Genomic DNA, 14,160 nt, shown 5'->3' on the forward strand with positions numbered 1-14,160 from the left:
TATGTGCAGCCTCATACACACACTATAACATTACTGCAGTGTCCTGACAATGAATAGACATTACCTCCAGCCAGGACGTGATGTGATTTCAGAATCCTGACCACTTCTGTAGCGTCTCTGTAATTTACAGCACAGCACAGCGAGATCTCGCTGTAAATGACAGTTTACAGCGTAATCTCGCGAGACTACGCCTGCTATGCTGTAACTCACAGAGACGCTACAGAAGTGGTCAGGAGAATGAATACACATGACGTCCTGACTGGAGGTAATGTATATTCATTGTCATGACACTGCAGTAACGTTATAGTGTGTTTATGTGGCTGCACATAGCGATATAGATATATCGCTATCTGCAGTGTAAATGAATGGAGAGAAGTGTATGACGCTGATTGGTCAGTGTCATACACTCCTCTGTACAACGCCCACTTGGCCATATAGTAAAACACGCCCAGTTGTCCATTGAGAAACTCATTAGTATAAAACTAATATAGGTCATAACTCCGTCAAAAATGATCGTATTTCTAAATTAAAAACACTGCTGTAATCTACATTACAGCGCCGATCACATCATGTACAATATAGGCCACTTATAATGTGGTGACAGAGCCTCTTTAACTATCATTTGACTAGTTCATTTGGTATTAATAACTTAACAGAAGAGGACAACTCAAGAACTAGCACATACTGTAAGTGACTTTTTATTTTAGGCCAAAATGTGTGAAGGAATCCTATAAAATGGCTGATCCCACTGTGACAACCAACGTACAACATTTATTTGCTCAATAGATTCACTTTAAGATTTGTGCTTATCAGGTCACTGGAACAACAGTGAGAGTAGCACTAAAATGTGCATTTCAGGCAATTGCAGGGATAAAGGCAGCATAAAAAATGATCACTTTTCAGTTGTTTATAAAAGAAAAAAAAAACCTTTATAGAGCTCATGAACATCTAAGGGGTTAAAAGAGAACCACCAAATGCATTACTTAAATGACCATTTACTGCGCATTAAAATGTGATAGACATTTTTAATTACTTTATTTCTATGAGTGCCCCCTTGTGTCACCTCTCTTATCCTGCATCACTATGACAAAACTTCCTGGCAATTTGCAAGTTGTCTTGGATACATTCTGGATCCAAATCACAATCTCCATCAATGTTTACATCATAACTTCTGGTCAAGCTACTGAGGTAATTCATTGGGCGATGATTTTGATCAATACACTGTCCCTATGACAGCAATAAACTGCATAGCATGGGGTAAAAAGAGGCACAGAAATAAGGTAATGGGAAAAGGTCGGTCACTATTTAATTTGTGGTAAAGGGGCTTTTACATAAATCTCTTGAGTGAGTTATCCTTTAAATCAATGTAGGATAGACATACAGTATAGAAAAGCTTTGTCCCATCACTAGAAATGTTAACACCAAACAGCTCACATTGCTTTTCAGTTTAAAATAACATATTATAAGATAAAAATCAGCAGTTAATACATTTCAAGTACAATAACAGTTATTTGCAATTGGAAGACTTAGTAATAAAATAATGGACAAACTGTCAGTGTGCCTGGTATGTGTGTGATATAGAAAAGGAGACAGGAACCAGAACAGATTTTTTTTTTTTTAGATTTTGGCAATAAAAAAAACTTTTATACTGTTAGTGCTAGTGTATCTGTATGAACCCAATGGATCCGGTGCTTACGTTTTTTTATTGTTTTGCTCCAGTGACAGAGCAGAATAATGGAAAACGCTAATGCAGATGTGAACGAAGCCTTAAATGTGTGATTTCGCATTTGCCATTGTATGGTAGCCAAGGTATGGGGAATCGATAAGTATTATTATATCAATACACTTTGAGAAATGCAAATAAAAACATTACTGTATATCAGTCAAAATATAATTATTAACCGAGGAGGTTCACTTAAGTGGGCAATGGAATGTCAGAGGTGGCATGTAAAATATAAGAGTCATATTATAATATAATTGGAACGGGCTGAAAATTAGAATGCCAGGTCTTTTTCACAAAAAAAACATTTTGTGATCTCTTTATATTAGGAAAATAGGACTTGATATATAGGGGTTTCCCAAGAAGACAGTTTCCTTTTCTATTTCACACACATAGATGATTTGATAAACTTTAAACATGACAAAAAATTGTGTTATAGTGAAACTCCAGCAGTAGAGAGAAACATTACATTTTAAATTACATCTTTGTAATATACCTTAGAACTTTTCTTGCTGTTTTTACTTATATTTTTGTTTTACTATGTGCAAATTAGAAAAATCTTTGAAACCTGGAAACCATCAACAAGCAGTTTAGCAGCTGTGGTATTAAAAATTCTGATATATTAGTCACAATTATATGGGTAATGTTTAAAGGCTATGTACACCTTTGAAAGGGATTTCTTTATATAATTCGTTTTTATTAAAAAAACGTTTTACTTTTTGAGATACAGCTCCTCTGTATTCTGGATACAGAGCAGCTGTATTGTTCGCTAAGACCTGCATCTGTCAGTCCTGCGGACCTGTTCAGTGTCAGCGGGTTCTGCATGTCTATGACACGCAGGATCCACCTGTAATCTATCACATCTAAGTTATGTGATGGATAACCGGTGGATCCTGAGTGTCAATGACACACAAGACCCCCTTTCACTCAAGCCGTCAGTCCCGCCGATCTGACGAGAACAGGATTTACCGCTGCATACAGCTGCTCTGTATAGTGAATACAGAGGTTCTGTATCTCAAAAAGTTAAAATAGTTTTTAATAAAAACGAATTATAAAGTTGCACCAATCACACTGACTGACATTTTTATTTAAAAAAAAATCCCTTTCAAGGGTTTGCATAGCCTTTAAAGAATTAATTTTTTCATTGAGACTTTTTTGCTCCATGAACAAAGGCTGTGATAGGTGAATTCATGGCAGTCTAAAATTGACCTATCGATGTCTTAAAAGATTGTGGTGGGAAATCCCCTTTGAAGGGGAGTCCTGCAAACCCGCTTATGAATACCTAACACTTGAAAGGAGGAGTCACGTGTTTATCAGCATCAAATGCCAAATAGTGCTAAATAGAGACACATAATAAGGATAACAGATCATTCACACTTTTTGATGGTTTCCAGGCAGAAATAATGGATTTAAAAAAAAAAAAAATTTACAAAATGATTGAAAAATAAGTGAAAGCAGCAAAACCAATTAATGAAGATGTATGACAAAGAGGTGAGATTTTTTTCCCTGGCTGGCCCTATAGCCATGCTAATAAATTGTGGAGCTTTGCTTTAGGAGTTACCTACATCATTATCATAATTAATCAGTTTTGCTGTAAAACAATCAGCATCTAATTGCTTATTGATCCCTGTTACCAGTCACTATGATTCATTATTGCCTATATACTTATAAATACTTTTCACACCACTTAAAATAATGGATTATAAGTTAACCCCCGCCTCCCTCATCACATAATTTAAAAAAAAATGTCTTCTACCTCTGAAATGACTTCATTGATCAGTTTTTTAAACAAGTAAAAAAACGCTAACATTTCATTGAGCCCTATCGAATGAATATTTGTGTTATAATATAAATCACATTGTATACAAGACATTCATACAGAAAAGCCAGTTTCTACAAATGAGAGGTAGAGCTACTACGTAAAACAATATATGTTTCCTGCTGCAGGAAAAAATAAAGATTTAATTTTTTTTACAGTCATTAAAAAAGTTAAAAAAAATTAACAATATATAAGTTGAAGGTTAGGCCCCATAATTTAAAGACATTAGCTAGAATATATTAAATACTCTTTAGAGTTTACATAGTGTATTCAGATATAAGATGCATAACAATGGGGCTTTTTACCTTATGGCAATTGGTTCTTTATAATCGATACATCATCAGTCAAGTACCAATATATAATTACTATGGTTAATACTATGGTTCTAGATTTTCAATAAACACATAAGCAGTTCTATCATAAGGGGTGCACAGATCTATGACTCTAGAGTATATTGCATAGTTGCTTTACTAAGACAGATAGTCCTGCATGAAAGAAGTCCCCAGGCATTTGTTGTCCTTTGTTTAGAACTGGAATATAAAGTCAAAAAGGCAAAAATGACATATTATGTTTTATTACTGGTTGGTATACTAGCCTGGATGTATATGTCACAGTGGAAGCACTTTAGCCAGCCATAGCCATTTACAGAATGCTACTAAGACAAGCATCAAAGTCAATAATGGAGCGTTGGAGATTTAATTTTTGGCTAGTATCGTCAAAAAGTCCAAAAGATGAAGGAAGTGGTTCATTATATCACAATGTTGTCTCTGTTCCCCGGCTTCTCCAGAAATAAGTGTCTTCATCTGGCTCGAGCTCTATCCTAATTTGAGGCACAAGTCGTATGGGAGTACTTGGTGGGCTGGAAGGCAAGAAAACTATTTTAGGTGTTGTACTACTATAGCAATACATAATGAATAAGACCCGTCTATGACCCACAATCTATGAGGTTCATGAAAACCGTCTGACAGTAAAATTGGCTTTGTTGCCCATAGCAACCAATCGCAGCTGTCAACTTTCTTGAAAAAATTAAAGCTGCAGTGTAATTGGTTGCTATGGGAAAAGAGAGCGTTTTTCTATAAGACACATTTCACAAATCCCCTTTTTTGTTCAGCATACATTTGAGTTTTATTTGATTTGCATGTTGTGTTATAAGATGTTTAACTTCACTTTGTGATCAGCTTATTGTTAAGGGACAATTCTGACAATTTGGAATTGTTTAAAGTGGAGAATCCCTTTAAGGACCATCTTTCATCAAATTGCTGTTTTTGGATGTTTTTGTACAAATCTTTTAAGAGAAATATAACAATAGGATTGTTTACTTTTAATATCTTACATTATGATCCTCCCGACTTGGACCTGTTTCTCAATCAAGATGACCACTAATAAATATTTATTAGGTATTCTGTCCCTGTCCAGCCCCTTAGATTACATTATTAGTAGCTTTGTCTACATGCTGACAGTTGACTGGCCTGTCATGAGACTCTAACATACACTCCTGGCTAATACTCCATATTATTGGTTAATGCTCTCTCTGCATAAGTGTTCAAGCTCCACCCCGAAGACTATTTCTGGGCTAACCTTACAAAAACCGTATAATTTAGGATAAAATGTAAGACCATATAAGATAGTGCAGGGCTATGACTAGTATAAATGTACTGACAGACTAGCTCTGTGACACCCTTAAATAGGTTGGGTAACCTTACAGTATGTGAAAAAAAAAAATCCTATCTTAGGCTCTGTTCATATCTGTGTTTGTCTGCGTTATTCCATCAATTTTACAGTAACAATTCTGTGCACATGCCCCTAAAATTCAGTGGGTTTTTTGTTTCCACCAGTCAGCTACGTTATTTTACCCAGTAAGGGTGGTTTCACACACAGCGTTTTGCTGCGTTACATTAAAGTAAAATATCAGTTGCACTACACAAAACTGCATTTTTATTTGTGCCATTTTTGAGGCAATTTTGTGGTCAGTGGGTTTTCTTTCTAAACGCAGGATGTTCCGGGTATGGCGTTTTTTTCAGGCGTTTTTCCCATAGGCTTTTCTATAGGACCTCAAACACAAAAAAAAAAAAAGCATGTACAAAATAACACCAAATGAAAAACGCCACAAAAAAGCCATAAAAACCGCCATAAAAAAATGCATGTTGCATTTGAAAATGGCTAGTGTTTTTAGAAGCGTTTTTTTGGTGCAGTTTAATTGGCAGCAAAATTATGTGCGTGAAGGAAGCCTAAAAAGAAAAAACGGAAACCTGACAGATCCCATTAGTATTTACTTCAGCTAACATCCATTAAAACATATTAGGGATCCATCAGAAACGTAAGCCTCGATGTACAGTAGATGTGAAGAGAAAACCCTTCCAATCCTCATACAGTGATATTGTCTGAGATCACTGTTTCCACTCTACAATTTACCATGTTCCAGCAATAGGAATTGATTTTAGAATTTTGACAGATTATTCCTTACGTACGGTATACAAGAAATCCTTTTGATATTGGTCTAATGGATGACAGGAATCGTCAATTTATAGGGCTTGTCTGGTTTCAGAAAATTGTTATTTCTTTTATAACGAAAAGTTATACAATTTTCCAATATTCTTTCTCTAATAATTCCTCCCGATTTTCAAGATCTCTGCTTGTTGTTATCCAGTAGGAACATTCATTGTTTACTTTCAGTGGATACAATTCTGTCCATGGTCATGTGATGGACACACAGGTGCACGGCTCGTTACAGTATGTGTATCAGAGCGGTGTCTTCTAATGATCCCAGCACCTGTGTGTCCATCACATGACCTTGGACAGAATTTTATCCACTAGAAGTAAATAATAATTATTCTTACTGATTAACAAGCAGAGATCTTGATTCCGTGAGAAATTATTACAGAAAGTATATTGGAGAATTGTATCACTTTTCATTATACAAAAAATACATTGACTGAAACCGGAAAACTTCTCTGATTGTGAATGATTGTACAATTTAAATGGGTCGAAATTCATTAAATTGCACAGAAACCTCACCCTAAACAGAAAGCTGTCCACTTTCCTTCATACCATCTCTCTAAACATGCCTCACCTATTACCCACACAATATTCTCATTACCATGTACACGCCTATTGCCAATTACACCAGGCTAACAGGTCTTACACACACACCAATACACGTATAGCTATCAAAAAACTCAATAGCCAATTCAAGCGTTTTTTAACACCGCCATGGAGATTTTGTTAATCCTATTTACCCTCTAACATATTTCAGTGGATTATGTGTGTTAATTGAACAATGTTTATTGTGAATATAGAACGTAAAACCCTAGCATGTCTCTTCGACAGTCAGGCGTCGTGACAGTAAACTTTGATTTGTTCAATATTACCTGTATTCTTAAACAGAACTGATACTTCATTCATCGAAATCTATTTTCCTATGTTTAGCTCATTGTCATATGAGGCTAAGATTTTTATATTTGTTTATTTGTTGTATACTTAGTCAAACAGACACACACATGTACATGCCCCTTTTTAAATTCATTACATAACTTATTCTTTGACTGATTTTTTTCTAATTTTTTTTATTGTGTCCAGTTCTTTTTTTTTTTCCATTGTTAGGTGTTTAACTCATCAGTTGTCATTGTGACTTTTGGTATAGTGTCATAATATCATAAGTACTACTTAATTTATTGTGTTGACTGGGGTGGAATCGTGGCGTAAAGATCGCGGTTGCAGAGGGTTTGACAGCGCCCAAAAGGGAAGGGAACCACAGTCATTGAAGTCTATCAAAACAATAATATGATATTTGTGTATTAGTGGTAGCCAAAATACATATTTGAATAAACTCAACAGCTACTGTAACACTTCTAGTTAAAACTCACTAACCTCAAGTGTGAAAACCAACAATTTACATTTCCGCAATAACAGACATTTTTTATTTCCCGATAAAAAGAAAACAAATCTGATTAAGTCATATGGCAATTAAAGAGGATCTGTCACTAGTTTAGTAATGCCCTATCTCCTATCTAATAGACACTGTCACACTGATAATGCTAGTGAAAATTGTGTCCCAAAAAGTTTATTATTTTAAAAGTTAGAAGCTTTTTTCTATATATATGCAATTAAGGCTATACTTGACAAGTGGGTGTCAACAGCAGCGATTCTCCTGAGGTGGAGCTACCTCACAGCCTCTGACGCTGTCCTATCAGAATGAAGCTGCTTCACACAGTGTGAGAGACTGAGGCTACACTAGACAAGTGGGTGTCAACAGCAGCGATTCTCCTGAGGTGGCGCTACATCACAGCCTCTGACGCTGTCCTATCAGAATGAAGCTGCTTCACACAGTGTGAGAGACTGAGGCTACACTAGACAAGTGGGTGTCAACAGCAGCGATTCTCCTGAGGTGGAGCTACCTCACAGCCTCTGACACTGTCCTATCAGCATGAAGCTGCTTCACACAGTGTGAGAGACTGAGGCTACACTAGACAAGTGGACGTCAACAGCAGTGATTCTCCTGAGGTGGAGCTACCTCACAGCCTCTGACACTGTCCTATCAGCATGAAGCTGCTTCACACAGTGTGAGAGACTGAGGCTACACTAGACAAGTGGACGTCAACAGCAGCGATTCTCCTGAGGTGGAGCTACCTCACAGTATATCAGCATGAAGCTGCTTCACACAGTGTGAGAGACTGAGGCTGGAGGAAAGGGGGATCACTTCAAACATCCATATCTCAGGCTGTGGACCACCTAGAACAGCGGTTCTGGTGGCATGTGAAAGAGGAAATTCTAATCTTTCATATGACACCATTGCAGTTCTAGATGTGAAACAACCTAAGATATAAGCTGTATACTATATCATCAGGTTGTGCTGCAGGGCAGAGAAGGCGGAGAAGCTGTGTGACAATTGAACAGCGTTATACAGAAAACATTACACCGCCCAGAATGAAAAGAAAGAGTCACCTCCTATTTGGCTGTTAGAGCGAAATTAGCAAATTTAGAAAAATACAAAAAACTTTGCAAATAATAAATGTTTTTGAAAAAAACAACACACTGTAGTTATCAGCATTATAGCGCCTATTAGATTAGTTAGGATATAGAGAATTAATAAACTGGTGACAGGTCCTATTTAATATAGATGCTCACCTTGGCATTGTTGACTGAATGAAAGGACGTCTTTCAGCATGATGTGTGTCGTTCAAGGAATGTAAATGGCTTTTCTCCAGCTTTTATGTAAGAGAAGAAAAACACAAATAAATTGCATGCTTGGAAACATATAAAACAAATATATACAATATTAGTAAAACAGGAATGACTGGTACTCACACTGATAACACTGAATTTTGGCTACAAGACCTCAGGATTATGTAATATTACATGAGCAATACATGAGATAGCTAGTAGGGCAATTAAACAGCCCCAATAAAGTATTATAAAATTATTACATCATAATAAAATTGCAGTATAATTATCTACAGTATGTCTACTCCCTCTTATATCCACAGATGTGGCCCACTGTATATCTGCTGTTAGAAGCATAATAGATATACGTTATTCAGTTATGTAATGACTGTAATATATCGCCATTTTCTGCTGGACTCTTAGAAAATGACAATACATTTGGATACACTTAAACACATGAGCGTAATATATATTAAAGGTATAAAAGGATAAGCATGGAGTGAAATGGTGATTTTAATATTATTTATAGTGATTGAGAACAAACCACTGCACCTGAAAGAAAAGCTACAGTGAAATTACGTAAGAAGATGTAGGGTACCTCCATTTTGAAAGCTACTGGTTTCCTTTTATTTGTTTTCTAAGAATAAACTAAAAAAAATGGAAATGGCTTTAAGGATTTGAAGTTCAACCAGGATTGGGCATAAATAGAATGTATGCTGGACAGCCCTTCAAGTACTAAAAAAGTAATTTCTTTTGCAAGCTACAATGTCTTAACATGAAAGCCTATAGTGTAAATGGAACATGTAGCCAAGTAATAGCAGCCAATTATTTTTCTGCCTACTGTGAAATTCTTTCAATGCATATAAGCTCATAGCTCAGCTAATACTTTAATCCCATCACAGATCTCCTTGTAGAAGTTATAATATCCTTATAATAAAGATGGAAACCACTAGCTTGTAGACTACTCCGCCTACACCTTCAAGCAATAACAACATGCAGTAAATCACAAAAAAAGGAAGATAATCATTTGTGTACATGGTATCTTAACACAAAACACTTGCGCACAGGTCTACTTGGCATGATCATAGATGGACGGAATCAACAAACGCTGATAGGTGATACACAATGACAAATAATCTGATGGTGAATGATGATGTCCCAGAGATGATGAGAATCAATGATCAAACATAATAACGATTATTGAGAAATACGTTTTGCAAATCAATTAGGAACGACAGGAAAAACACAGAGTTAGCAAAGAACATGGATTATATGAAAACTCTCATACTACTTTGTACATTGTGCTCTGTTACATTTTAAAAAAGGTCAGTGATTTTCTTGAGAAACGGATTAATGTGTCACTTACGATCAAGGATTAGAATTATTACTATGGTTTAATATGAGCTTGAGAGTTTAGCAGAAACTCCCATTAGGGTCAAATCTCTGTGATTGTGATGCTAAAAAGAAACTGTTCGCCTAACATCAGTGAAAGGGTTAAATAAAATATCCTATGAGCACCATAAATGTAATGAAAAGCTAATATTAGCAATTACTACTGCCATGGCAATGAAATATATAAAGTCCCCTGCTAGTCCTCAGGAAGGGCAATGCTTATATGGTAGACATTAACATATGTTCTATGGCAATGGATCCAGGAGAATGGCAAAGGGACACTATAAGAGTCATATATGGAACATTGGCTGTAAGAATTGATGAAAGTTATGCAAAATGAAGAAAATTAGTATGAAACATGCCATGAACGAAAGAAAGTGCCAAAGGCAGATGTGCCACACAGCAAGAGTTGTAAAAAGCCAGAGGGTCATTTTGCTTTTTATTCAAAGCGTGTGGAAAAGTATCATAAAATACAGTTCATCTACTGCATAAAACATCTATATCCACAATTCTGCAGCCTTGTCCTTTGTATCGTATGTCATTTACTTTGGCTGCATACAACTAATGGTTCCTAACTCCAAGGGACACCAACTTTCTAGTACCTTCCATGTGTCAAAACTATACACCAATACTACTAAAACCTTTAAAGAAGCAGTTACCAATGCAATATGGTGCAGGTAATAACAAGCTGAACTCTTCCGTGCTCTACTACATCTAGGACTCATAGAATACTGTTTCCTTCCACTGTCTGCTCTGAAAAACATAATGTTTTCATGGAATCCCACAATGTTTTTTCTTCAAGTTTCAATGAGTAACGTAGAGGAGTCAAGCTGTCCACATCTTGAATTACTTTTTGAAAAATACTTTGGTACACTGCTTGAGCTGCTATAAACCCTTTTGCCGTGTTTGGTTAATAGGTTTTTCAGAGGTTAATTTATAAAGAACATAGTCAAAAATGAAGTTAGAGGCTTAGGCAAGATAAATAGTAGGAAACGTGAAGACAAAGGATTATTAGAAGATGAGATGAGAAAGTGATTTTGTGAGAACTGCTCAGAGGTGTCATGCAAGTGGTTAGATCTACTCACTCTCACCAGGTTTGCTATCAGAAAGGAATGGTTCCTGTTCCATGATGTCCATTGGGATTTTAATACTGGAAACTTTTTCTGAATAAGGGATGTCAGACTGTGAAAGAAATGTGTAACAATTCTTAGAACAAAAATTGTGACTTCTCTGTGTAGAGTAGACCATCCTTCTTGTGGCATGGCTGATGTACAGGCAACCTTGCACGGAAGAATTCAAACTATTGACATGTCCAATCCTTCCAGTCTCTCCAATTAATTTAATGCACAAGAATATTACCAAAATACAGTACTTAGTACACAAAATACCATTACTTACTTTAATTTCTGCAAAGTATTTTGAGAAATCTTCAAAAAATATGTTTGCATTGCATGAGCCGTAGACAGTATATGGAAAGCAAACTGTATTAGGCTATGTTCACATTTGATTTGCGGTATTCATTTATAAAAGAAACCACAACGCATTGCCAGATCCGTTTTACAATGGATACCAACAGCGCCCACTGGACCCCATTGACTTACAATTGCATATGTCGGGTACCTGTCTGTCATTTTAATGGGAAAATAGCCCTGCATGCAGTGATATTCTTCCTTTCAATTCTGAAAAAACTGTAGACGGAGGCTCCAAACAAAGCCCCTGACGGCAATGTGAACAAAGCCTGTGCAATGTATTTAAGAAGTGCAAAAAGGAACTATAACGAGTAAAACAAAAGAAGTATTTGCATTTACGAGTCAGAATAACTGTGGATCCAAATATATCTGCACAATTTGTAGCAAATATTGAAGATAAACATCAATAGTACTAAAAGGAAAAGTATCAAATGAAATAAAATGAGCTAAACAAGTAACAAAGAAAATGTGAGTATCCATGGTCTAAACCAGGGGTCTCAAGCACGCGACCCGCGGGTCGCATGAGGCCCCTTGGGCTGTCATCTGCGGGTCGCGGGACACAGAGCCACTAGTGCAGGCTCTGATCCGGGACTCTGTGGAATTCCCTGACATCGCTGTCCACATATGGACAGCGATGTTTGCAGCTTCCCCAGAGCCGGAGTCCCTTGCAGAGCGCTAGTATAGGCTCTGCTTCGGGATTCTGTGGAATTCCCTGACATCGCTGTCCATATATGGACAGTGTTGTCAGGGTCTTCCCCAGAGCGGAGTCCCGGGCAGAGCGCTAGTATAGGTTCTGCTACGGGACTTTGTGGAATCTTCTGACATCGCTGTCCACATATGGGCAGAAATGTCCGGGGCTTCAGAAGAGCCAGAGTCCCGTGCTGAGCACTAGTATAGACGCTGCTCTGGGGCTCTGTGGAATTCCCTGACAACGCTGTCCATATATGGACAGCGATGTTTGGAGCTTCCCCAGAGCCGGAGTCCCTTGCAGAGCGCTAGTATAGGCTCTGCTTCGGGATTCTGTGGAATTCTCTGACATCGCTGTCCATATATGGACAGTGTTGTCAGGGTCTTCCCCAGAGCGGAGTCCCGGGCAGAGTGCTAGTATAGGCTCTGCTCCGGGACTCTGTGGAGTCTTCTGTCATCGCTGTCCACATATGGACAGATGTCTGGGGCTTCTACAAGTGGATGTGTGGCAGTATCTACAGAGGACACTGTGGCATTATCTAGGGGTGTGTTGCATTAACTACAGAGGGCACTGTGGCATTATCTACAGAGGGCACTGTGGCAGTATCTATAGAGGGCATTGTGGCATTATCTACAGAGGGCACTGTGGCATTATCTGCAGAGGACTCTGTTGCACTATCTAAAAAGGGGATGCCCAATCTTGACATGCGTGTCTGCCAAACGCTGCCAACTGAGTTGCCGGACTGCATTTAGCGACACTTAAACTGGAAAACTGGATTGTTGAAATAAGCATGTGGAGAATTCTCTAAATGTTTAAACCTAGTGGTATTAGTATAGTAATGTAGTATTATTATAGTAGTTCAAATAACTAATTGATTAACAATAATTTTGTATTGTATCAAATTTGAAAGTAATGTGGCCCGTCAACTTCCCATTTTTTCTATATGTGACCCACTTACCCAGCCGAGTTTGAGACCCCTGGTCTAAACCGACTCCACAGATGAAAAAGTCACTAGGGAAGGAAAACCTTCTGCTAATAATACATTTGCCAAATTACCTCATAGCCAGCACATATATTTGTCAATAAGTATTGGTTTAAAACATATGAAGCCGCCAATGACCTCATAAATATAGGTACAGAATATGGATACAGGAAGACCATTCTATGCGTTGGTCTTCAGGTAGCCAATGGCAATAAATACTGTGTTTTCTAGCAGAAAGAGTCAACTATATTGGGATGTGCTGACCATCTAATGTATCTAGAGCATCAGAACTTCCCACCAAAATTGTCTGGACCTGTTAATAAATATCTTAGGTCTATTGCCATCTTTAGTTATGTTTACAGTTCAATGCGATCTAGGGGTATGTTCACAGGCTTAACAAAAAACGTCTGTAAATACTGAGCTGTTTTCAGGGAAAAACAGCTCCTGATTTTCAGCCGTTTTTCAATCAAACTTGCGTTTTTCGCTGTGTTTTCTAGGGCCATTTTTGGAGCTGTTTTTCTATTGAGTCAATGAAAACGGCTCCAAAAACGGCTCAAGAAGTGACATGCACTTCTTTTTATGGGGCGTCTTTTTACGCACCGTTTTTTAAAATGAGGCGTAAAAAAACACCCCGTTGGAACAGAACGCCGTATTTCCCATTGAAATCAATGGGCAGATGTTTGTAGGCATTCTGCTTCCGATTTTTCAGACGTTTACGGCCCGAAAAATGGCTGAAAATAGCCTGTGTGAACATACCGTTAGTGTCTACAAATGAATACACCATTAATGCTGGCCTTTACAATGTGCCAAAGAAAAGTTCTTCTAGACACTTTCTTTCTCTGAAAGTGAGTGTTGTCAAAAATCTTTACAAATGATAAATATTTGTATTTGAAGGCAAAAAAAAATTATAAAAGGTTTTGGTTGGTGGCG

At 37.3% G+C, this 14,160-nt stretch overlaps 1 protein-coding gene across 5 annotated transcripts in view; it reads right to left on the bottom strand.

Moving 5' to 3' along the window:
- Positions 1–562: 562 nt before the first annotated feature.
- SLC4A4 (solute carrier family 4 member 4) overlaps positions 563–14,160 on the bottom strand; it is a 238,071-nt gene continuing 224,473 nt past the window's right edge. For 2 of the 5 annotated variants that reach the window (XM_075860696.1, XM_075860693.1), the window contains 3 exons: positions 11,177–11,273; positions 8,664–8,743; positions 4,311–4,398 (listed from right to left, as the gene is read on the bottom strand). In XM_075860696.1, the coding sequence (XP_075716811.1) occupies positions 8,697–8,743; positions 11,177–11,273 (144 nt within the window). In that variant the 3' untranslated portion in view covers positions 4,311–4,398; positions 8,664–8,696. Of the gene's footprint in view, positions 4,399–8,663; positions 8,744–11,176; positions 11,274–14,160 lie in introns of all 5 variants that reach the window. The other 3 variants (XM_075860692.1, XM_075860695.1, XM_075860697.1) reach the window with 2 other exon arrangements.

The sequence above is a fragment of the Rhinoderma darwinii genome, chromosome 1 (assembly GCF_050947455.1).
Source record: "Rhinoderma darwinii isolate aRhiDar2 chromosome 1, aRhiDar2.hap1, whole genome shotgun sequence".
Taxonomy (NCBI): Eukaryota; Metazoa; Chordata; class Amphibia; order Anura; family Rhinodermatidae; genus Rhinoderma; species Rhinoderma darwinii.